This window comes from Sarcophilus harrisii, chromosome 6, assembly GCF_902635505.1.
Source record: "Sarcophilus harrisii chromosome 6, mSarHar1.11, whole genome shotgun sequence".
NCBI classification, from domain to species: domain Eukaryota; kingdom Metazoa; phylum Chordata; class Mammalia; order Dasyuromorphia; family Dasyuridae; genus Sarcophilus; species Sarcophilus harrisii.
This window is the reverse complement of record NC_045431.1, coordinates 104455416-104482847: the sequence shown is the minus strand read 5'-3', so window position 1 is coordinate 104482847 and position 27432 is coordinate 104455416. Positions and strand designations below refer to the sequence as shown.

The 27432-nt window shown below is 32.1% G+C and overlaps 1 protein-coding gene across 6 annotated transcripts in view; it reads left to right on the top strand.

The window, feature by feature from the left end:
• The window catches only part of FBXO8 (F-box protein 8), a 51474-nt gene extending 25268 nt beyond the window's left edge, over positions 1-26206 (top strand). For all 6 annotated transcript variants that reach the window (XM_031941838.1, XM_031941837.1, XM_023505861.2 and 3 more), the window contains 3 exons: positions 16596-16714; positions 21921-22117; positions 24146-26206. In XM_031941838.1, the coding sequence (XP_031797698.1) occupies positions 16596-16714; positions 21921-22117; positions 24146-24333 (504 nt within the window). In that variant the 3' untranslated portion in view covers positions 24334-26206. The remainder of the gene's footprint in view (positions 1-16595; positions 16715-21920; positions 22118-24145) is intronic.
• The last annotated feature ends 1226 nt before the right edge of the window (positions 26207-27432 follow it).

Below are 27432 nucleotides of genomic sequence, written 5' to 3'. Positions count from 1 at the left end.
CTACACTTAGATAAAACATGTAAAATATGGCAAAAAAATCTACTTGAAAATTTATTTATGAGGCTCATGTTTACAAAAAAAAAAAAAAAAAAAAAAAATAAACATGGACCAAAATGGTTTTTGATTGCCCGAGATAACCTATATTATGAATAGAAGAGTAATGGTTTGAAAAAAAGTTCTTAAACTCAAAAAAATCAGCACTCATTCAACTCCTGCATGTTGCTTCTGTTCCCTATTAGGAAAGAAAATTATTGGTTAAGTGGAATGGGGAATGACTTTATAAAATATTTGTTGCTTAAATATAGTTACTTTGGAAGTATGGAGGAGACTAGACCGCAATTTCATTGGTATAGGAAGTACTTAGTTGCCAATCAAATCAGTACCTGCTATGCAATTTGTAGTCTTAAATTGTTGCCTAGGGACACTGAAGGAGATTAAATGACTTGCCTAAGTCATATAGCCACTGTGTTTTCAGAGTCCATGTCTTTCTAATTCCAAGATCAGTTCTCTCTCACTATGCTATCCCAACTGTAATAATTACGGTGATAAAATCAGCCTTTCTTTACAAAAGAGGTAAAAATTCTAAATGAGGATGCTACATTAGAAAATTTCTAAAAGTCTTTCTCAGTTTTAAAACTGTATAAAATCATGGTGAATAAAGTTTATGAATGAAATTATATTTTTAAATAAAATTCCAAAATTGATTATTCCAGTCCTACAACCAGGATGAGTCTACTATAAATTTATCTGCTCTCATTTTGGGCCCTCTTTACAACAAGGAAATGCTTTGCCTCATGTTTTACCAGAAAACTAGAAGTCAAATGCCCGTGAATTCCCTTTGATCTTTATTTTGTATCCCAAAAAGCATGATACAATTCCTGTTCTCCCTTCCTTTAGTCTTCAGTGATCTTTTTCTTCACCAAGGACAATTCCTTTATATGTTTCCTTGATCCCTTCCTCTGTCATCTTCTCCAGTACATTGTCTGAGAATCATTTCTCTTTTCTCTAATTTTTAGGGTTTCTAGGTACTGGAATCTAATGCTTCTTGCAAATACATCCTGATTTTATTCTTTAAAAGAAAAGAGAAAAAAAAAACTTCATTCAACCTTACTACCCTTCAGACTGTCCTCCCATCTTTCTCTTCCTTTTCATAAATACTTTTTTTTAAAAAGCTTTTTATGTTTCTTCCTTCCATTTATCCTCTTCTTAGTTCTCAATCTTTCACAGTCTGGCTTTTGACTTCCTCACTCAAATGAAACGTACTCTCTCTAAAATCATAATTCATCTCCTTTTATTGATAGCTTCTTTTAAATCACCTTCATTTCTGTCTCCATAGGAAGCCAAACCTTGCAACCAAAAATAAAAAAGGAGGAAAAATATCAAAATCAGACAACATAGCAACTAAATCTGACAGAGTAGCTAAGATTCCTCATCCAAAGCCCACCATTGTACCCCCTCCCCCACCCACATCTGGGAAGGGGAAAGCAAAGATATACATTTTTGTCACCTTTGGGAGCTGAAATTGGTCATTAGAATTATAGTATGATTTTCTTCTTATAGTTGGTTTTTCCATTTATATTGCTGCAATCAAATATATTGTTTTCATGACTACTTCATTATGCATCAGTCTACCATTACTTTATTGTTAAATGAATGACCTTTTCTTAGTCTTCATTCCTTAATGACTTTTCTCTCTCCATTAGAGGCTCTTGAATACTTTCTCTTTACTGAGTTTTCATCACATTGCTGTGCCTTGGTTCTCCTCTGGTCTGACCATTTCTTCCAAGTTTTGTTTGAATCATCTATCTCCTATCCTCTAATTGTTAAATGTATCCCAGATCTCTATCCTGTGTCCTCTCTGTGTGCTGTGACCTCATTGAGTTCACTTGTTTTGTCTATGCTAATTACTCCCATATTTATTTACATATGTATACATATGAGTCATCTGGAAATATATATATATATATATATATATATATATATATATATAATTTTATGTACATTTGTAACATAAAATTTCAGTTCTACCTAGCTTCTCTCCTGAATTCCAGGCCCTTGTCAGCAACTACCTATTGGATATTTCCAACTAGATGTTCTTTAGGCATCTCAAATTCAGCATGTCCAAAATAATTCATCATAATCTTTTCTCTAAATCGCATTCTCACTTTCTTTTTTGAGGTTACCTAGGTTTGCAATTCAAAATCATCTTTGACTTTTCACTTTACTTGTCCTAACATATCCAGTTAGTTGCTAAATCTGGTCAGTTCTACATCCCCAATGCCTCTTGCATCTATCTGTCGTCCCCTTCTTTCCTTTCATATGAACACTGTTCAATTAAAAATACTCATCATATTTTGCTTGCTTTGTTGACATAGTCTCCTAACTGATCTTCCTACCTCAACTTTCTCCCATCTTACATTTTTCACACAGTTGCCAGTTACATTCTTAAAGTAGAGATGTGACCATGTTATTCAAAAAGCTGCAGTAGCTATCCATTGCCTTTAGATTCAAATATAAATTTCTGTTTGTTATTTGGAACCCTTAGAAATATAGTTTCAACCCCTCCAGGCTTATTTTACATACCACCCCTTCATGAACTCCATGATATAGTCAAAGTAGCCATTTTGCTATTCTTTCCCTTTAATTTTCCATTTCCCCCACTTCCACTAAGTTGCCTTCAATACTGAGCTCAAGTGCTATTACCTACAGAAGGACTTCTCTGCCTCTTTTGCAAATGAGTTCCTATTCTAAAACTTTGTAGTCTTTGGCTTCCATCTCTTTCCACTTAGCTAATGTTTGTTTATGGAGGCTCATCTTAGACTCTCAAACACCTTCTCTAAATAAAAATCTAGCTTTTTAATACTACTTTTCTATGAGGACTGTTGTATAAAACTATGAGACATTGGACACAGTTATCTCCAAGAAATTGGAAATGAATATAATTACGATAATAGCTAACATTTATATATGTGGGGGGGGGGGGAACCATGCTAAGCTCTTTGCCATAATTATTTTATTTGACCTTTACAACAACCCTAGGAGATATGTGCTGTTATCATCCCTATTTTAAAGATGAGGAAACAGAGGCACAAATTTCCACCTAGAGTCATACAGCCAGTATCAGAGGCTGGGGCTGATCTCAAGTCATCCTGACTCCAAGCCTAATTCTCTGTGCACTATTGTCACTACCTGGGGAGAAGTACCTTTTTGACTTAAACAGGCTATAGTATAGAACCATTAAGGTTCTTTAAAGAACAGAAGTAAAAGATATATTGATCAGAGGAAAACAAAATAAGATTATATTTCAGAAGAGACATGACAAATATGATAACCTGGGTGCTCTACTAGTATCCTCACAGTGTTAGAAGAAACTGAGGAATAAATCTAGGACTTTGAGTGGACTTCTTTTTATGAATTTTTGGGAGGATATGTACCATCTCAGCAGGCAGAGATGAGTTCTGATCAGCATCGTTATAGGGAATATCCAACTCAGTGAAATCATAAATCTATTTGTGTATTTGAGAGCATATTTTGTATATGCTTGGATGGTATACATATTAACTCCTTTGACAGTCCCTGCCCAAAAAGAGCATACTTGCATGCTTTCTGATTAATTTTCATCTTTGTACTATCAACATATAATGTGTACAATGGTTGGCACATAGTAAATGCTTATTGGTTGTTTGATTATAATTCACATTAATACTTTAATACTATTGTATTTATTGCAAGTGTATCTGATAGAGGCTTAAGAAAAAATAGAAACATTTAATTCCTCACAAGAGGACAAATAGTTTCATTCCTTTTAAAAAATTACAGAACAACTATACACAAATATTTGTCTGGTTTTAATAATAGTTTTGTTTTATTTTGGGTTTTTTTCCTATTGATGACTTTGCACAGATAATTTTTGATAATCCATTCATTTCACACATGATCAAGTAGTCTAGCTCATTTAGTTTAATGAGTTCTATTTTTCAGGATTATTTTATGGTCCTGATTTGATAGCAATTTGAAAAAGTTATTTTTAAAAGAAAAATAACAAATGTGTATGTAATAACAACAGGTGATAAAGCAAAAAAAAAAATCAGTGAATATGAAAATGTATGGTACTTATATTAAATTTGTAGAAAAGAGGAGAAAATTTACTTTTTATAAAAAGAGATTCTCAAATTCTGCTTCTTAGTTCTATATTCCTAACCAGTACTAATTTGTGACAATTTGATTTAATAAGGATAAATCAGTCAAGAAGAACTTGTTAAAAATTTAGTATGTGTTAGACACTAGAAATACAAAGAAAAAGCAAAACACTCTTTTAACAAAACTTTAATTCCTAGGGGACGTGCATAGAGTATTTGCTAGATCTGAGGGACAATCTGTGTGAAGACAGAAATAAAAGTATGAATATTATGTGTGACAAAATAATATGTTATATGTTTGGATAAGTAAGCCAGAGATAATAATAGTAATAATAATTTTATATTAGGCCTACAATGTACCAGGCACTATACTTAGTATAGTACAATTATTCTCTCATTGGATCTTCACAATAACCCTAGGACCTAGGTGGTATTATCATCCTCATTTTACAGTTAAGAAAACTGAAGGCAAATAAATTAGGGAACTTAACAAAGATCACAGAGATTGTAAGTGACTGAGGTTTTGAACTCCAGGCCCATTCATAGTTCTTTATCATAAAATATTGTTTTTACTGTATACAATGATCTCCTGGTTCTACTCACTTCACTTTGTTAGTTTATGCAAGTCTTTCCAGATCTCTGAAATCATCCTGCTCATTATTTCTTATAGCACAGTAATTATAGTATAACTTAGTCAATTTCCCAATTGATGGGCATCCTCCCAATTTCCAGTTCTTTCTAGTGGTCCATATTTCTATTTAAGTTGACATAGTTGGCCTAGAGGATTAATGAAGCAAAACTAGTGAGTGTTTTCACTCACTAGACAAATTATAATGAAATACAATTGATTCTACTTCGTTTTCTTAAGTCACAAATACTGTTTTTACTGAGGGAATCTTTAACATCATTTTGACTTCTACTATTCAACTTGAGATATTGACTATTTAGAACCTTGACCATATAGTGCTATGGTGAAAAGAATACTAATCAGAGAACCTGGGTTATAGTGCTGATTGTGTCATACCATGACATTAAATACTTCATTTCTCTGTGTCTTTTTTTCTTTTTTCTTCAAAATGAGGGGATAAATATAATCTGTAAGGTCCCCTCCGGTACACATTTTGTGATTCTCTTTACCATTCTTCCTTCATTAATCCCTCTCCTATTTACCTTGACCTTTTCCACTGCCACTGATTCAAATTACTTATTATCACAAACCTGGTATAAAGCAGTATAACCTCCTTATTGGTATCCCTGCCTCTAATGAAACTCTCATCTAATTTATTCTGAACACTGCTGTTGGGATAAACTTTCAAAAATTCTATTTTCATTATGATTTTTTCTCACTCAAAAGATTTCTTTGGCTTCCTGGTATACTTCAAAACTTGGCTGCAATCCAAAAAATTCTAACTACTGTTAGATCCCCAGAACAATTTGCATATTTCTTCAAATTTTTGTTTGTTTGTTTGTTTGTTTTTTGTCATTTTCCCCTCCCAGCTAAGGCCTCCCTTTGCTTTCTATTTGTGGAGAGGAAACATCCTACAAACTGTTCAAGTTTCATAAGGCAAGTTTTTACATACAAAACTTTTGCAAATTGAGTTATCTTGTTCTACCTGTCATTCAATTGCTACACATGCACTCTTGTTTCAAATATAGACCACATTCCCGTCCCTTCCTCATCTAAATCATATAGAATCTGAATTGAGCTCCAATCTTTTTTTTTTTTTTTGTTTAACCTCAGTTAGTCACTGCAAATCATGCGTCCTTTCTTTTTTGGAAAACTCTTACCCCTTTCTTAACCCCTGGTTTCATAATAAATTTATTTTACTTGGTAATTTTTTGCTCTTTATATGTATTTCTTTCAGAGAAGTCTCATTTTTAGTGCTTAACACAGTTCCAGATTCACAGGAATGTTCTTTGATTGCTTGATTGATTTTTAGGCTTGTAGTCTGTTTACAAGGACCCTAAGTACTTTTTCATTCTTTGTATTTGTAGATTCACCATCTACTATACAGTCCTGTCACATATTTAGGCCTTCAATCTGTGCTTGTTGGTTGACTGAATACATCATTCTTTTGCTATTACTTGACTTTTCATGAGTATTATTGCTACTTTGTAGCTCTTACCTATCTAACTAAATTGTAATTCCATTCAAGTAATACTTGTTATGCAGTAGAATAGGAAATGTACCCTCAGAACTGGTACAGAAGACTTCCATATGAGGAAACTGCCTCTACCAGTGCAAAATTGTATCGGAGAATAGCGTCAAGCCCTGAAAGATTTGCTCACTGTCATAAAACCAGTAGGATTTGAACCCTAGCCTCATCCTAGCCCCAGGGCCTGCTCTCTAAGCTTACTTTAAAAGGAAGGGAGCATCCATTTATACTTTTTAAAAATTATAGTTCATATAGCCACTAAGATATTTAATAGAGTATATTCATTCAATGACTTATTCAAAGATTTTTTTAATTTTTTTATATCTTGATTCAGTTAATAGCTGATTGTTTAATTTTTTAAAATTTATTTGTTGAACTAAACATGAAATAAGAAAAATCAGTAAAAAACAAAGACAGAAAAGAAAAATAAAAACAAAACATTTTCATATGCCTTGCAAAACATCAGGGAGGATTCAAAATATCAGAAAGCATATATAATAATAGAAGAAATAATATTCTTGATTGTCTAACTTTTCTCTACTTCCTTGTAGGTTATTCTTTTGTTTTCTCTTGCACACTTTCTTTCATCTCCCCATCTCCTCCAAACAGGCTTTAAGCATAGATAGATAGATATACATATACATACACATACAAATAACACACATAAAATAAATAACATACACTTTTCATACCTTCCCACAGACATATACACATATATACATGCATACCCATGTATACTCAGACATACACATATATACATATAAATACATAATGCATTTACCCATATGTAAACATGCATCTAAAACAATATTAATATGGCTAATTTATAATGTAGATTTCTCTCTTGATTGAATCTTTAAGTTTGACCTTGTCTAAGATCAATGATTACTAGCCCTATTTTTTGTCCTAATAAATTCTACTCTTGATCCTTGTTGTAGTGTTTCTGTATATCTCATATTTCCTATCCCTGCTAATTCTTCTATTTTAATTCTGCTCCTTAATCCCTTCCTTATCTTCTTTCCCCCTTTTCCTTCCCTCTTTATCCCATTCCCATTAATCTACACACTTGTCCCACTACCATTACTCTATGTACCCGTCTGTACTCCACCTTACCCTATGCTATCCTTTCCTCCCTCAATATACCCTTTTGTAACCCAATCTTATCCTTTATTCCTTGCCCATTAATCTATATAACTTGTCCTACTGCCATAAATCAACATCTTTCTATACCCCACTTTATTTTATTCCCTCCCCTTTTTCTCCTCCTTTATTTCTTTATAGCTTTTGGAAGTTGCTCTACCTTTCATGGTATATATGTAGTATTGCCTACTAACTGATTGTTTAAATAAGAACTTTTATATATATTTTTTTAATATATAAAAATCTCATCTGATCATATAATCTCTATATCCAAATTTGACTTGAATTAGTGTTACATATTAGTATATTTCATAAACATTGCATACCAACATACAATTTGTAGTTTGGAATATAGAAGGATCCATTTTCTTTCAAAGAGAAATCTGATCCAAATTACCCATAGCCATATAAATTAAAGCAGTTTCCACATCCATCGGTTTGACAAAGATGACAAAAAATAAAAATGATAAATGTTAGTAGGATAAAATTAATGTACTGTTGGTGGATCTGTGAATGGCTATAACCATTGTGGAAAACAATTTGTAACTATACACGACAAGTTACTTAGGCCCTTTGACCCACTTGTGTCATTCCCAAACTAGCAGACAAAAGGTATCAAAGAAAAAAGAAAATGTCCTTTAAATACAAAAATATTCATATCAGTTCTTTTTATGTTAACAAAAAAACTGAAAACTAAAGGAAGGCCTCTCAGTTGAGGAACAGCTCAGTAAATTGTCCTATGTGAATGTAATAGAATACTTTTGTGCTGTAATAAATGAGAAAGTAGATTATTTCAGAGATATGAAAAGATTTAAATGAAATGATTCACAGTGAAGTAAAAATGAACAAGAATAACAATTTAAACATTGTAAAGAACACAACTTTTTGAAAGCTGTAGAAACTATGGCTAATCCATTATGGTCATGATATTTTCCACATCGTTATATAGAGCTGATGAATGTGGGGTGTAGAAATGAAACATTTATTTTTGAGTATAGCCATTTAAGGAATTTATTTTGCTTTACTCTGCATAGTTGTTGCATGGAATTTTTTTCCATGTCATTTTCAGTGTGACATGGAGTAGTGGAGAGGGAAAGAAAATATAGTTCTTTTAAATTTTTTTAAATCTTAAAAAATAGAGATATTGGAAAGATACTACTGATGTTAAATGTTACATGCACTTTTACATAAGATCACTGTGAGTTAGTTTACTTAATGATTTACTTTATTACAAAAGAGTCATTAGAAATGAAGATAATCTGGAAATATTTTGAAATTTTTTAAAAAGGCAATATAACTTTAAAAATATTTTGTAATGATCTGCAACTAAAGGAACTTCATTTCCTATGAATTAATTTTCTCCTGCCACTTGATTATATTTCATGAAATGTTCACTCTGAAATGAGCCTATCCTCTATCTCTCTCTAAAGCCTGCCCCTATAGTAGATCTGGTATAGCCTGGGATAACCTGGACCTGACAAAATTGTGATATATCTACAAACTAAGAGGAGGATCTTCAAGATTTATCTCTTTAAGGAGAGAGCCCCGAGACATAATGTTGTGTTCTTAGTAATCCCAAAAAACCTAAATTAGACTCAGAAGGGAGAGGATAAAACTGTTCTACATGATTTCATAAATTCAAACTAAAATACCAATAATTAAGATTTTTTTTTATGTTGGTAATAAACTATAACCACTCATGTGTTAATCTGCAAACCTACAGATTTCAGTCTTATGTCCACATTGTTCACAGTTTTTGGAATTTGAATCACTATAGAGTAGAATTGCTAGCCATGCTCTCTTAAATTATAGTGATAACTTCAAACTTGAAATGAAGCTTTATTATGTTTGCTTGTAAGGATGTTGTAGAAATTTTACAGAGACTTATTAATTAAATTTTCATAGTCATAGGTGGCAAAGTTAAACCGCATTGAAAAAAGGAATAAATTTGGAGAGAAAGAACCTGAATTACCTAGGTAACCTCTTAAACAAACCTTGCTTTGTTATCTATAAAATGGCAAGGGGCGGGCCAGTTAGACTAGATTACACAAAAAGTTCCTTCTTGTTTTAAATCTTTAATTCTATGATATAGACAAAATATTGCTAGATGTACTTTAAGGTTTATAATGGGAGGTCAAGAAGATTTGATCCCTAACTTGGAGCACCTTCTAAGTGTAAATTGAAATAGTTGCTACTACATGATTCTTTTTTTTTTTTTTTTTTGAGAATATTAAAAAAATAAACTAATTCAACTCACCTAATAGGTGCTAGTGGTAAAGGTCTCAAAAAAAAAAAAGGGGGGGGTTTTACATAAAAAAGCATTATTTTAAAAATATTACTGTGACTTAAGTATCATTAAGACATAATTGGTAGATCCACATGATCCTTTTAATGTATACTTCTTCTACCAGTAGAGTTCATAACTCATCTTTGCCTTTCCATTATAAGTGATCTTCATCTATTTTTTTCTATAAATCTTACATTAACTACTTAACCAATATGCTGATGGTCTTTGAATTCTTATGATATTTATTCTATTTGGATTTTTAAAAAATAACCTTTAAGGCTGAATTTTGCATAACTAAGTAAACAGTAGTCTTTTGTATTATCTACATTTCTTATGATGTGGCTGTGAAAATGTGTTCTGTAAAAAAAATTATAACTTCTGTAAAACTTGGAAAAAATGAGCATGAATGAAAATCAGATAACATTCATGTGCTTTCTTATTTTCAATACACTTATTTTATTTAATCAGTTGTTCCTGTAGTTTATACTGGAGTCTCCTACCACATTTTTTAGAACTTGTAAATCCTGGAATTGTTCACCTGCCAATTTAGCAATAACATAGTCTTCTTATTCACCCTGTCCAGTACTGGATGCACTTTCACTGATAATCTCTGCCCTCGTCACTTACTTATTGAGATAGAGGTGGCATATTCATTGTCACTTCCAGGCTCTCTCCTCTATTACCATAATTCAGTACTTTCTCCTCTTTTTAAATTAATTCAATACACATTTATCATCCAATCAAATTCCTCCTATGCTGATTCCCGGGAAGGACATTCTTTCCTTCTTTACGAAGTTCATTGCCTGGCTCATATGGAAATTATAGCTTTTCTTTTTGCTCCTTATCTTATTCTTTACCAAGGCTCATCCTCCCATCTGCAGGAACAGTCTCATTTCTTCCCATCTCCAACACATTGCTTCCTCTGTCATCCCCATTCCTTCATGTATCTTCAGGCTCTCCTTGTCTACTGAGTTTTTCTCTGCAGCCTGCCAAGATCCAGGTTTCTTTCATCCTCCAAAAAATCCTCATTTGAGCCTTCTATCTCTAGTAACTATTGTTCTATATTTCTTCTGTGATTTACAGTTAAACAGCAGCTTTCTGCTCTCTCCTCTCCCTCACCTCATAACAATTTACAATATGGCTTCTGAGCTCATCATTTTCCTAAAGTGGCTCCCTCAAAGTTACCCATGATCTCTTAATTCCAAAACTACTGACCTTTTTCAGCCTTCATTCTTCTTGATCTTTTTGCAGTTTTTGATATTATTGATCAGTATCCTTCTACTACTTAATATTCTCTTCTTACCAAGTTTTCGAGACACCTTTTTTCTTGGTTTCCTTTCAACCTATCAGAACTCTGTTTCCTAATCTCTTGCTAGGTCCTGATCCAGATCACGCTGTTATCCTACAGGGTTTTATCCTGGATTCTCTTTCTCTTCTCCCTCTGTAGTACTTCACTCAGTAATCTTTTCAGCTCCCATAGATTTAATTATCATCTTTGTGCTGCTGATTCTCAAATCTTTCCAGTCTGCCCCAACCGCTCCAATTTCACATCTCTAAAAGCCTTTCAAACATCAAAACTGGATTTTCAGTAGATATCTTAAATTCATCATGTCTAAAATTAAACTCAACTTCTTTTTCCTAAACCTCTAACTTTTCTATTATTTTTGAGAACACCATAACCTCTGAGTCCCTCAGGCTAACAATTTAGATATCATACCACATATTCAATCTCTTCCCAAGGCCTGTTGATTTCATCTTTGTAATATCTGTCAAATATGCCTTTTTCTCTCCTTTGACACTGTAACCACTCTAATGGAGGTTCTCATCATCTCATAGCTGAATTATTGCAATAGCCTACTTGTGGGTTTGCCTTAAGTGTCTCCTCATTCTGTTTCATCCTTCATCTTTCAGATGTAATATCTATCAGAATTGTAATTAAATTATGTTAGAGAATGTATTAAGCTTTATTCACAACTTTCCTTTGTTGATATCCCATACTGTCATCTAATCCTGATACGTTCCTTAGCCTGAAAGTAATGAAGCACTTACCTGGTTCTTAGTCATTGAAAGTTTGTTGCCTCAGGAGGTGATACAGTGGATTATTTCAATTTCTAATTTATCCTGTTATTTTAGAATATCAAGACACTTCTTATTCTTGATAATTTCTTGAAAGATAATTTCTAGGCTCTTTTTCTTATCATGCTTTCAGGTAGATCAATAATTTAAAATTTCTCTTTCCTGGATCTTTTTTCATTGATGTATTTCACATTGTCTTCTATTTTTTTATTTTATTTTATTATCTCTTGATAATAGCTTCCATTTGTTCTATTTCAATTTTTAAGGAATTATTTCCCTCAGTGAGCTTTTATATCTCCTTTTCCATTTAGCCAATTTTATTTTTAAGGCATTCTCATTACCATTTTGTCCTTTCTTTTATGTCACTCATTTCTCTTTGCAATTTTTCTTCTGCCTCTCTTACTTGATTTTCAAAATCTCTTTTGAGCTCTTCCATGGCATGAAACTAATTCATATTTTTCTTGGAGGCTTTGGATGTAGAAGTATTGACTTTGTTGTCTTTTTTTGAGTGTGTGTTTTAGTCTTCCTTGTCATCACAGTAAATTTCTATGGTCAGAATTTTTTTTAATGTTTGCTCATTTTCTCCAGCCTATTACTTGATTTTTAACTCTTTTTTTTTTTTTTTTTTTTTTTTTTTAAGCAGAACTCTGTTTCCAGGATAAGAGGGTGTGATGTCTCAACTTTCAGTGATTTTTTTGGTGGTTATTTTCAGAGATTCTTCTAGGGCTTTTATGTTTTCAATTTTTCTAAGGTGGTGTCATCCAAGGAGAAGTGTGTTCGCTACTCTCCTGCACTGTGCTCCAATCTATGAGTGACCCCAAGTACTTCTCTCTGCTCTGGAACTGTGAAGAAGGTCCCCAATCCACTCTGCTCCCCCTTAGCCTCATTCTGTGAGCCAGGACTATGCCCTGAAATATGGGCTTATATAAGCAAGGGAGTCCTGCTCAACACCCTCTACTGTCTGTAGGCTGAGACCTCCAGAAGCCACCTTTGCTGCTGCCACCGACATTGCTGCTGTTGCAACTGTCAATTTAGCAGCTCCCAAGGCCCACTTCTAGTTTGCTGGTTTCCTCAGGCCTTCTCATCCTAATAAGACAAACTTTTTCCTGCTGACCTTCCAAATTATCTTTGGTGTCTATAAGTTGAGAGGTTTGGAAAAAACCAGTGCTGCTGCTGATTCAGATGCCCCAAGGCTTCCTCCTGGTTTACTGAGTCTGGGGCTATGCTAGCACAGTCTGTGCCGGGACTATGCTGCTTTTCCCACCCCCACACCCAAGGCAAGAGATCTTTCCTGCTGAACTTTTAAGTTCTCCTCTGCTGGAAAATTGTTTCATTAATTTTTTTTTCGTGGGTTCTAATACTCTAAAATTTGTCTTGAGTCATTATTTAAAGCTATTTGGAGGAGTTTGGAATAGTGCTTGCAGGAGTCCCTGCCTTTACTCTGCTATCTTGGCTTCACCTCCACTGTGACCTTTAACATTCTTGATCTCTCTTCATTATTTGACATCATTAATAATTTCCTCCATCTAGATACTTGATGGATACTCTTGAATCCTGAGATACTCAGATTTTCTTCCTTCTTTCTAACTTCTGTCACCTTGTTTCAAGTGCTTCTTTAATGTTCTATAACTATTACTGTTCTCGTTTTATACTCTTCCCCATTGGCATCTCATTTCATTCCACAGGTTCAATCCTCATCACTATGCTGATGACTCCCAGATCTATATATTTAGGTCAGCACCTCCTAGGGCTTATAGGACATTTCTTTTTATATATTACACCAGATAACTTAGCTTTTCTCAAACCAATTGTCCTATTTTGAGTTGTCAGAGACCTTAAATGAACAGTGTATTTATAAAGAAGAATTTTGCAAATCTTAAAGAAATATAGACATATCAAAATATGTTTTCTCTCAAAATCTGTTCTGTTTATTTCACTATTACCACAATATCTACTTCTTTGGAACATTGATATTATCCATGTCTTTTCCCTCTCCTTTATTTCCCCTAACTTACAGGTCCGAAATCTTTTCAATTCATTCTATAATATCATTCAGATTCATCCTTACCTCTTTTTTCCTACTGATACCAACTAGTACATTCATTATTACTTTTTCATTGAACCATTAATATGGTTTCCTAATCTTCACTCCCTTTTTATTCATATCTATAAACCACTTCTGTTCTTTATACATTTGCCATATTTCTTTTTAATGTATAAATCTGAACGTCATTTCTGCGCAAAACCATTCAGTGATTCTATATCACTTATCAAAATTTATACTTATTTTGACATCTAAGGCCTTCAGAAATATAGCATTAACCTATCTTTCCTTTTTCTCTTATACTATTCTTCATGTACTATATTTTCTAATCAAATTGAATTATGCCTTATCTGTTTTATGTTCTACATGCTTTCTTCTACTTGCATATTTTTGGGTATGCTCCAGTATTTGAAATGCTTCCCCAATCCTCCAGCTGTTGACAACTTCACATTCTATAAAATCTTAGCTCAAATACCACTCTTTTATGAAACTTTCATTGATTTCCCCAGTCAATAATGAAATTTGCCTGGTCAAACTGGTTGTTTGTGTTATTTTTTTCCTAATTAGACTGACTGTAAATTCTATAAGGGAAGGAACCATGTTTTATTTAGAGGCAGTTAGATGGTACAGCACACAGGGTGCCGAATCTAAACTCAGCGAGACTTCAATTCAAATGCAACCTCAGATATTTATTAACCATTTTTGACTCTGGGCAAGTCATTTTACCTCTACCTCAATTTCTTCAATTATAAAATGGGGATAAAAATAATAGCTACTCTGCAGGGTAAATGAGATAATATTTTGTATTGTTTGTCCCTGGAATATACCAGGTGCTATATAAATGTTTATCCTCTCCCCCTCCACCCCTTATTTGAATTACTTAACTCTACCAGAATTTAGTATACGCAAATAATTATTTTAATTCAAATGAATGTCAGTTGTTGAAGTGTTGAAATCTGCCTTCAGAATTATCTTTTATGAATTCTGTGAACCAGAGACCAAATCAAGGCCAGATTTTTTTGACACTACACACGGTGTATTATTGGATACTTATCAATGTGAAAATAAATTAAAAGCACTGGGCTTTTTTTTGTTGTTATTGTTGTTGTTGTTCATCCTTTGATTAGGGAACATTAAGTAATGCTGAAACTCATATATTAGAGAATTTAAAATGATCATTAGTATTTTCATTTTAACATTTAGTAAAATTTCAAAATGTTAAGAATTCAATAAAAAAATTAGCACCATCCACTTTCACAGTTCTATATGAGCAATCTCATTTAAATAATGTTTTTTTTCCATATTCCATATAAAAATTTCTAATAAATTTAGTCATTTGGATTAATTGGAGCTCAGGAAATTTCTAAAACAGGAATTTAACTTCAGAGTTTTGAAATAAACCAAGCCCATTGAGAAGCCGTTTATGCATACAGTCAACTCTCTTATTATTCTTGTCAATGGAGGGGAGGATGGAAATAGACAACCCATAACTGATTCAAGATCATTCTAGGCCAGTCATTTGATCTGATGTCTAGGCTTGCTTACATTCTATCCCTAAAGCCAACATTTATTCTGAAATACACCTTAACATGGAAGTATCTTTGAGAACCCCCAGGAGTTAGGCTATATTGTTATCAAAATCACTTTTTGAAATTCAGTATGAAAATATTTGAGATAGGGATCTTATTTTTTATGAAAAGCTTTCTAAATATGAATAGTTAAATATGTACAGCACCTTGAAATACTACATAAATGTTTCTTAAGAAATGTATATGTGGAAACAGCATATTATGCATGCAAGATGAATTATTTTTCTGTATCAGGATACATACAGGATACTATTATCCAGACATAAGTATTAAATGGGCATGCATGTATGCTGGATATCTGCATGTTGAAATAAATATACTGGCCTTTTATTTGAATAATTACACATTCAAATCTAAAGCAGTTATTTATTTGAATGTGACTTCCATATACATGTAAGAATATTGATTTCATTGCTTATTGTTGTTTTTTTAAAAATAATCTTGTCATAAAAATTATGGTGATGCTTTTTTAAAAAAAGTTTTGCATGTGGAGATCAGGAAATTCAAAGATAAATGCCATGAAAACAATAAAATTGTTATGTCTTAATAAGTACATTTCTAGCTGGGTGTTCACAATATTTAACATTATTCAAAAACAGCACATAATCTGATCTGGTACTGCTTCAAATCTGTCGTCAATAATAGCCAGCATTCCCATTTCCGAACAAGAATTCACTATAGTTAGAAAAAAAATTGAGAAACTCTATTAGTGCTTATAGCTGGTCTTCAGGTACCATGTTTTCTATTTGGGTTAAAAAACATAAAGGATTAGTATTGAGAATATTTTCAAATGGATGGAATAATGTAAGTTTTTTTATATGAGTTTCATTTTTCCTTCAGTATTCAAACACTTAATGTAGATAGGTGAGGAGGTGTTGCCATACAAACATATTTAAATAAGTGCAAGAAAATTGCTATACTGTCCATAACTTTGAATTTCCTACCTTTCATTGCATGTAACATACCAACCACTAATTATGGTAACAATCTATAAGTTCTAGCTTGTATTTTGCATGTTTAAATATAGTTTGAAACAATAGCAAAATAAAGCCTATTAAATGTAAAAGAGTTGTAGTTATTTGTCTGCTATTGACAGTAATTGCCTACAAATATAAATTTTAAAGGACAGTCTTATTCATCTAGCCATGTCTGTTTTTGCCTTAGGGAGTGAACTACTTTATGTCCAAGGGCATCCTGGATGATTCGCCAAAGGAAATAGCAAAGTTCATCTTTTGTACAAGAACACTAAATTGGAAGAAGCTAAGAATATATCTTGATGAAAGGTAAAAATAAAAATTAGTTGGAAATTTAAATAATTATTTTAACCACAATGCTTCTTTACAACTTATTTACATTAGTCAGAAGCCAAGCTTTTCTTTAGATATAGGCAGTTCTTAACAATAAAATTCAGTTATAGTAAAGAATTCACAATGTCCAGGGAGTAGAATGAAAAAAGACAGAATGAAAGGTATTTTGGAACCAGACTGTGGAAGGATTTCTATACCAAGCTAAGGAATTTTATCTTTTAGACAATAGGGAGCCACTGAAGACTTTTGAACAGTAGAGTTATTAGGAAGATTATTTTTGGCATCTCTGCAAGAGAAATGGGATAAAACTAGAATCAAGGAGACCAGAAAATAGACTATAAAAGGAAAATAATCCAGAGAAGATGGGGACCTTAGCACAGAGTGAAATATGCTATTCTTAACACACTATCTTAGGAGAATTGTGTTCAATTTGCCAAATAGAAGACCACTATAATAATAATAATAATAATACACACACACACACATACACACACACACAGAGAGAGAGAGTGTGTTTTAAAAACAGGCATTTATAAAGGAGAGGCTGAAGTCAAGGAGAATGACTTTTTGCAAAATAGTTCATGAGAGAAGTGATTAATAACATTACTTAGGGTAATGGCAATATCAGTTGAAAAGAAGAGCAATATAAGAGCTATCGAGGGAGGTAGAGGACTTTGTTACAGATTGGATCTTTGAGTGCAGTGAGAACTATTGAGTCAAAAATAAATCTAAAATTTCCTGTATGTATGGTTGGGGAAATGCCAAAACTAGTAGCAGGAATCAAACAGTTTGATCATGTTGAGTTAAAGGTACCAATAGAATTATGCAGGCAAAACAATTTGGGACTGGCTTTGGAGGTTAGGTAGGTAGAGTTGGGAATCCTTTCAGAATTGATAATTGAGGCTTTAGGAGCAGGCAAAGATAAAGATAAAATAAAAGAGAAATGAAGGCTGAAGACCATCTAGAGAGAAAATAGTGAAGCAAGAAAATAAAAAGGAGAGAAGAATGTCTAGAAAAGGAGGATAAGTAGAAAATAGTCATCATTAAATCCAGGAGAAAAGAGAGCGTCAAGAGAAAGCGGGTGGTCAACAGTATCAAATACTGTAGAGGTCAAGAAGACTAATAACTGAAAAAAGGTCATTGGTGCCTTTGGAGAAAATCATTTGATTTGTACAAATGTACATTCCCCAGAATTAGGAGAAGAGTGGATGAAGGACATTAATGGAAGAGACAAATATCATTTTATATCACAAGGAAAAATGTCACTTCATCAAATAAGATAACCAAAAATGGAGAGAGTAAATAAAAACTTTGAGAAGTTTTTAGGTGTAGAAGATGTGAAAAAAGCAGATAACAACAGAATGCCTCAGTAAAGTAGAAGGTGAGCTCATCCTTCAGCACCTCTGCTAGCAAATAACACCCAAGCTTTTATGAAAAAACCTTAGCCCTAGGGCAGTTAGGTGGAACAGCTATAGCACCAGCCCTGAAGTTAAGGAGGATCTGAGTTCAAATGTGGCCTCAGACACTTAATACTTCCTAGCTATGTGACCCTGGGCAAGTCACTTAACCCTTATTGCCTCAGCCAAAAAAGAAAGAAAGAAAGAAAGAAAAAACCTTAGCCCTATGTTTTCCTATTAATTAGTTTACTCGTATTCCATTGCTAGCAGTATGTAACTAATAAAAAATATTGCCCATTTAGAAATAAAATTTGATATTCAGAATAAAACATTTTAGAAAAATTATATAAAAATTTATAAAACAACTAAGAAACATAAAAGTACAATATAAATGCATACAAACATCAAAATGTTTATATAAGTATCAGATTCCATATGTCTATCTGATACATGGTATATAAGAGATCCATTGTGGCCTGTTGTTTTGGTCCAATGGCTATAGCAGTTATTTTACAGTTTTACTCAGATTATTAGTGGATATGGAACCATTAGGATAATAGGGGAAGAGGTTAATATAAAATTCAGTCCTAATATAATGAGAGACTTAATTTATACTTCTTTGATCAGTATACTCAATACTTTTCATTCATGTTACATATTTTTGCAGATAGAATTATGAAATACTATTGAAACATACTCCATTGAAATAGTATACCATGTAAATATAATATTAGATAAATTCCATGGGTTTGGAAATTCCTTCTTGAGATAGCTCTACTTCCTACTTTTCAGAGTTGGGTAGTCCTGTGTATGGAATACTGCATGTTAAAATAATGGGGAGATTGATGTATTAATAAATATTTCCTTTTAATTTTTTAAAATTCCATATTATAAGGGATAGCTCTCTGGAGGATACAAGGCAAAATTTAGGAAATATTAAAACAAAAAATAAATGATAATGCAAGACATCAATATTATTACTGAATAATGATTTTTTTTAAATTTAAAGAAAAATATATCAAACACACTATATTACATATCCTACAAATCATTCATTATGAGCAGGTTTGATTTATGCCAAGGATATAAGGTTAGTTTAAATATAATATAATATAATCAATGTAATTAATCATAATAAAACCCAAAACATTTAAAATAATATGATTGCCTCAATATAGGAGGAAAAAACTTTCACAAAGTGTAATTATATTCATTTATGCTAAAAACCCTACAAATTGGGGACCATTTTAATTTCATTTTAGGGAATTTATAATTTCAAAAAAAGAATCTTTTTAATTTCATAAAATATCAAATATGATGCTTGCTTTCAGTTTTAGATATGAGAATATATTAGATTTCTTAGTAAACATATAAAACAAAGATTCCCAAAGAATATACAAAATGTACAATTCTAGAAATAATAGTGATAGCAATAAAATAATAGAAAGAAATTAGAGTTGGACAAAGAGATGATAAAACTGTCCCTGTTTGATGATGACTTAATGTGTTACTAAGAAAAATATAATGTCCGGACTAGCTTTCTGGAGGGTCTCAGGACCAGTGGGCCTTGGTCTTTAGGTGGAGAAGTGATGAAAGCAGGAGGGGCACCAGGAGGCTGGTCAAAGATGGAGTCCCTAATCTTCTTTATGTCTGTGTCTAGGGCTGAAAGTCCTTTGTGTCTGTAGCTGAGAGGCTCTCCTAGCCCTTAAATACTTCAGTAGCATTAGATCACTACGGCAACTGAGCATGTGCAACCATTATATCACCATAACACATTAAGTATAAGTTTAGAGAACCATTATCTCACACTGAGTAGGTGCTTAACTATAAGCACCCTGCTGTCAGTATCTTAAGTATACCTTTTCACAGTTTTTGGCCCTCTACAGAAAATCCTAAGGAGTCAGCAAAGATGTTAAGAAAATAGCTTTAGGGGCAGCTAGGTGACACTTTCTAGATTTGTGAGCAAGTCACTTAACCCCAATTGCCTCAGCAAGAAACAAAAGAAAAAGAAAGAAAATGGCCTTAGAAAAGTTGCAGTCTATAAAATAAAACTACAGAAATCATTAGCATTTCTCTATAATAATGACAAAATCCAAGAGACAAAAATATAAAGTAAGTCTCATTCAAAATAACTACAAAATATTTCAGGATTGGTCTACCAAGACCCATATTTAGATTTAATCACAAAATATTCCTTTAAAAAAGGTTTAAATAACAGAAGTAGTATTATTTGCTCATTGCTAGTTATGTCAGCGCAATGAAAATAATACCTGCAATGTATTTAAAAAAACAAACAAACAAAAAAACTTCTCAATAAATAAGTTGTCAGAAGATTAGAATAGTTTTCAAAAGAATTGTAAACTATTAACATTCATATGAAAAAATGCACCAAATCACTAATAAGAGAAATGCAAATCAAGACAAAGTTGATCACCTCACAACTAGCAAATTGTCAAAGATAATAAACGATAGGAATGGTCCATGTTGGAGGCATGGTGGGAAAATAAATAAACTAATAACATTGATGAAGCTGTGAAATTAGTGCAACCATTTTGAAAAACAGTTTCAAATTATGTAAATAAAGTGATTAAAACATCTATCCTTTGATCCAGCATTAAAGTGTCTGCTACTAGGCATATATCCTAAGGAGGTCATTGAACTCCCCCCATAACAAAAGCCCCCATAAATACCAAAATGTTTATATCATCATTTTTTGGTAATAAACAATTTGAAACAAAGTTAACGCCCACTAAGTAGGGAATAACTATACAAACTTTGATACATGAATGCAGTCGAATATTACTGTTCTGTAAGGAAAAATATGACTAAAGAAGCATGGACAGATCTAGGTGAACTGATGAAGAATGAAATATGCAAAGCCAAGAAAACTATATACAATGATGTAAATGGAAAGGAAAACCACAAAATAAATGTGGAAAACCATAAACCAAAATTAAAAAAAAAAACAAGCATGACCCCAAAAAAGACATTGGACAGGGCAGCCCTTCCCTGCTCCTTTGCAGAGGAGGAAGGTTAATTGTATATATTTGTCATACTATTTGATTTTGCTGATTTTTCTTTTTCTTTGAAAAATATTATTTGTTATATGTCAACCCTCTAAGACTAGAGGAATACTGGAAGAAATTTTGATCATGTGGTAAACAAAAGATTAATAAATAATGTCTTTTTAAAAATAAGATATCAATAAAAAAATTTTAAAGGGTTTAGTGTATCTGCATATGTATGCAATTTGTTGGATAAGAAAAGTCCTACAAAGATTGGGTTACTAATCCTGTTTTATCTTTACATAGTAATATCTTAAGTATTTGGTTGCTAAAAATTGATTGGCATAAGTATCATAAGTAAACATTCAATTAGTTAAAGAAGTATGATGCTAATGTGTAAAAATAGTTATTAGATCTTCTGTTGTGTATAGTTTGTCTAGAAAGTTCAGTCTTCTTGTATTTAAATTGTAAGTTTCACCATCTTTCATTTGTGCACATAATTTTTCTTTATCTTTTATAGCAAGCTCATATTAATAATATCTTAATGTTTTTTTCTTCAAAATTTGTCATTGTAAAACTTTAAATTGCTTAGCATATGTTATAAACTTGGTGGTTGTTTTGTTTACCTTTCACCTTTAGCTTTTGAGATAAGTTTAATAGTTTTGATTTCAAATAACCAAATATTTTCTACTAAAAGTTGGACAGTTACCTTTTTCATCAATACTTTTTTTTCTATAGTAAAGAAATGGAAACTAGAAATTTACTCTGTTTTTTTCCTAGGAGAGATGTCTTGGATGATCTTGTGACATTGCACAATTTTAGAAATCAGTTCTTGCCAAATGCACTGAGAGAGTTTTTTCGACATATTCATGCCCCTGAAGAACGTGGAGAATATCTTGAAACTCTCATAACAAAATTCTCACACAGATTCTGTGCTTGTAACCCTGATTTGATGAGAGAGCTTGGCCTTAGTCCTGGTAAGAATTTCCATAATGAATTATTACATTCCCTTGTTATGTCATAAAGGCTCACGTCTCAACTAATTAGATGCTAAAAAAAAGTTTAAAAATTTGTCAGTTTTTATGATAGTGAACACAAAAATTGGTTTTCCAGTCACAACTTTCTCAACATAAAGCTTTCACTACCAGAAGAGTTTTGTAATAGACCAAGCATGAGTGATAAGGACCTGAAATAGTTGGAGTACTCTGGGAGAGTAAGGACATTTTCTGATTGTAGGCCAAAGGAGATCTTGTTCACTGTATTTTTTTTTTTTCTATTTAAATTGTTTAAATACATTTCATTAACTTATGATGAATGAAAACTGGTATTGGGATACAAGAAATAATAGTAAATTATAGGTTTTGGCTTTGTGGGGTACAGTAAATGATATATGCAGCACTTTGTAGGGGACATAGAAACAATTTTAGAGGTAAGCAGTATGACATAATTGAAGGAATGGATTTGGCGAAAGTACATTTTTGAAAAGGTTGAGACCTAGAAACACTAAGCAGTGTGTTCAAAGTCATGAAGATAGAATAGCAAGTGCATTTCCCATTCAGAATTCAGTCTATGCCAGACTCATTATTATGTCATATCTATAATTGAAATCACTTTAATTAATGAAAGTAAATTTTTGATAATAATAGAAATAGCCACTTTAAAGTAGTGTATTTGCCATTTCTTCCAAAGTTGAAAGATAATTCCAGAATACAGATTGCTTTTTTTTTTTTGTATGCTTACACATTACATAACATATTATGTTCAATAAAACTTCTGATGTAGGATTTGATAGATTGTCCTTATGTCAGAAAATTAAGTTGATCCCTCAGCAAGTAAAATATAATAGTTAACATTTGAATTACAATTTAAGCTTTATGAACTGTGTTCCATATATATGAATATGGGTAGTACTTATATTTATAAACAAAATCTCATTTATACTGGCCAATGAGACCTAATAATCAAATGTATTGATTCTGCAAAGCTTTTGATGGCACAGAAATTACTTCTATTCTAAATTGAGAATTTTTGCCACTCTAAGGCATGTTTACAAATTAAGCATCTAATTGAAAACTATAAAATTAGATTTTAAATGAGGAAAAGAATTTCCAGATATTCAATTGAGTAGAACCATATAGAAAACATCTGGATTTTTAAATTAAATTTCCATTTTAATCTAACTATGTCATTGTATTATAAATTTGCAATATAATTTGTCATCTGGTATATTTTCTTCTTCTATTCTTACCCTTAATAATTTTATTGTTTCTCTTCAGAATAGGTGCCTATACTATAGCAAGTTACAGATCAGGATTGTGTGAAATTTTCTCAATATGTCCCTAGCTGTGATGTTTATTGAAAGTGTTTTGCAAAGAATACTTAATATAGGTGTTTGTACACATGTATATATTTTTAAAGCATATGGAAACACTGAATTTCTATAGTTGCCATACTGTTAATGATATGGAGCCAATTGTCTTGACTATTACATATTTAAAATGTTTTTAATATTACAGCATATTTTCTTTAACAGAAAAAGTAAAGAAATCTTCCAAATGTATTTATAGAGTGACAAGTTTATATCAGTAATCTCTTAAGTAGAATATATTTGCACAACAAATCCTCATCACAAATTTTTCTTAATAGCAACATTTATCAATTAACTTATGTTTGAAAGGGCATTATGGAAATATATTTGGGATGCAAGAGTTGTTAGAAGGTTCAAAGTAGTATTTATATCATTAAGTATAATCATACTTTGAACCTTGAAACTTTGAAATTCCAATCTGATTTAATATATATCTTTTGAAAAGAGATATTAAAAAGGTTGAAGTAATTCCAGAATTTTACATTTGGAATTTATTTGTATTGAAAGATCTTAAACAGTTCTAAACTTGTTTTCAAATAAAAGAAATGCCTTTTAAATTTGTTCCAATCATAGTGTTGACTAAAACCACATCTTGAAAAGTTGTTAATAATTTCTGACATTTCTTTTGTTTCTTTAGATGCTGTCTATGTACTGTGCTACTCTTTGATCCTGCTTTCCATCGACCTTACTAGTCCTCATGTGAAGAACAAAATGTCAAAAAGAGAATTTATTCGAAATACCCGGCGTGCTGCTCAGAACATTAGTGAAGATTTTGTAGGGCATCTTTATGACAACATCTACCTTATTGGCCATGTGGCTGCATAAAAGCACAACTGTTAGGACTTTAGTTTTGAAAGGTGAAAACAACTAAAGCTAACCAAGAAATTAATTTGTAGATATGGGGGTTACACTAGTGCTGGTCATTCTAACCTCTGCATACAATCAAGTGTATGTATACTACCTTTTTTTTTTTTTTTTTTTTTTAGTAATTTACTATGGGAACTGAAAGATTTTTACAGAAATTTTTCTTAATTTTCTTTATCATGTTTTGCACAAAGCAGAGTCTGACACAACCATTTAAAAATATTTAAGCTGACATTACACTAAAAATGTGGTAAATTTGTGCATTTGATTTGCTTCATAAATCTTAACCAGTTCCATTCTTTTATAAAATACCATATAATGTGTACATATTTAACTAAAGAGATTTATAATCATAATTATTTTATTGTATAGTATTTTAACTAAAGTTTTTCTTTTTCTCTCTAAAGTTGAGTTCTGAATTTCTTTACTACTGATCAGAGATTGCAATTGTTTTCCTGAAAGTCAGATCTGACTTCTACGTGATTCATTAGTAACAATATTTATTTCATTTTTAAAGTAGAAAGGAGAAAACTAATTTCTTTATAATTTTACGTTGCATTTTATCTGTATATACATCTGTGTTTATGTGTATACACACGTAATTAGACCCATGATTTTAGGGAGACAGCGTGACATAATAGTTAGAGTGCTAAAACTGGAGTGAGTCCTACCTGTAATACTTTGTCACCTTAGGCAAGTCATTCAACTTCTTAGTGACCTATATAATTCCCTAAGACTATAAATTGTAGATTAACTGGTGATTAGCATCTATGGTGGGAGTTTCCATATTGGAAGTTCTAATATATAATGATAAAATCACTAGTCTGGTGCCACACCCCCATGGATGTGCACACATATATGTATACATATGTATACAGCAACATAAAGATACATGATGAGTATAAATGGGTTGCAGCATATTGTCAACCATTACTTTCATGCAAGAAATAGTATGTGTCATGTGTATACATATAACTACATAAATATATGTATATGTACATATAAGCATATGTTAATATCTGGAGTAAGAAAGACATGTTTTCCCCATAATTACTTTGCTATTTCAGCTTAACCACTAATTAAGTAAGATACTGAGTAATATTTTTTTAACTAGATAACACATGATCTTTGTCTTCTTAGAATTTATATTTTAATAGCATTTAAATTTTTTGTTTCATACAGGTACATCCTGTGATGGAAAAAAAATTTAAAAACTTAAGATACTATAACATTCTTATTCACTATAGATTACATCTTGTTTCAAGAATTGCTTTTCCTCAGTACTTGAATAAATTAGAATAAAATATTCATTAAGTAGCATAATAAATCTTTCTTGACTGTCTTTAAAATAGCAAGTGGTACTATCTTCTCTGAAATACTTTCTTGCCAGTAAGATTTCAAAAGGGATATAGTATTGTCATTTCAATCTGGTTAGGAAGTAAGCTGTTCCAATTAATCAGATTGTTTTGGTTAACAGGAGGTTATCTATGCCATAGATATATTATCAGTTTTTTAAAAAATTATATTTTAAAGCAGGAATTATACAGATCATAGCTTAATAATTGATAATTCAGAAAAACCCATTAAAATTATGAGTGTATCTGTATTTATTGAGGCTCACCACTTTAATCTAAATGTTTCTTCCTCTCTTATCCTTACCTCTCCCAAAAATCTATATACAAAGATGAAAGAGATGATTCAGTTTTGTAAGATCACACTTATGAATTGGTAGATAAGGCTTTTTTTCTTATTTTGGAGAAATGGAAGAATAGGAAAAAAAAAAAAAAAAACATTTAGATCAAAGTGGAGAAACTCCATTGTTGTCCAGATCTGGTCTACAATATACTCCAATGACAGTGCGTTGATAGATAGCCACTAACATAAATCAACATTTGATAAGTGCCTCATATTTCCAGATCCTATATGTGCATGTTTGTAATGGGCTGAGGCTTGAGTTGTTGCACTGAGTTCTCAAGCACGTGAGGCTAAATAGTAATTGGACTATACCCTATTAATATACATGCTTGGATAAAGAATGGCCCTGGCCCACTCTCTGTGCAAGTCCTGATGTGTTGTATAGGAAATGACGATTTTGGTGGGTGGAGGAGAGAGACAGTAAGAAAGGTGGGGAGAGATTGGGCCTGGGTTCTACTCTGGTGGTGCTGGTCTCGTGGCTTCTGGTCTAGCTAGCTTCTTGATTCAGCTCCACACATTGCTACTGCCGATTCTCTTCCACCTCTGATCTTTCTTCACTGAGAATAAAGATTGACGATTTCCCCTTAACCTGAATTCCTGACTCCGGCTGATTTTAAAATACGCGGTCGTCACACATGTTCCCTACACTATTTCAAATCACAGCCATTCTATGCCTTTTCAACCTCTATACCTTTTACCTGTTTTTGTAGATCTTCTTCAAGGACAACCAAGGGCTGTCCATTACATCTAGTTCTTGCTGCATAAGTTACTTCTTTGTCTATTAAGGTATTTCCTTATGCTTTCTTCTTATACCATTTCTTTCAGACAAGTAATGGTTAGTAATATATTGTATCTTACTTATATCCATCATGTAGTTTATTTTGCTGCATTTTTTTTTATTCACGGGACTGGTATTCTATATTACATAGCTATGTAGCATCGGGAAATATTTCGTAGTTGTAAAGTAGATTTTGCAGTAGGAAGCAAATTGAGATAATTGAAAATGATTCACAGTTTCCCCCAAAAAACTTAGTACACTCATATATTCAGTTCTAGATCCAAATTGGCGTATTCTGCAGGACCTTGATATATGTACTTGTGTAATAACACAATGTTTATCCTATAAAACTGCATGTCATAATTTCTGGAATACTCATTTTTCATCCACCCAGTTTTTCTTAGGTAAATTGCTAGACTTATTTCTTTTCAGTGATTTCAGTTCATTTAAGAGGACCTATGTTATTGGAGAGCTTGAAGCTGATATAGTGGAAAGGCACTAACTGTTCAATCAAAGAACATGAATTTGAATCTCAATTTTGACATCAGACCAGGTCATATTACCTTCTCAGTTTCCACATCTTTGAT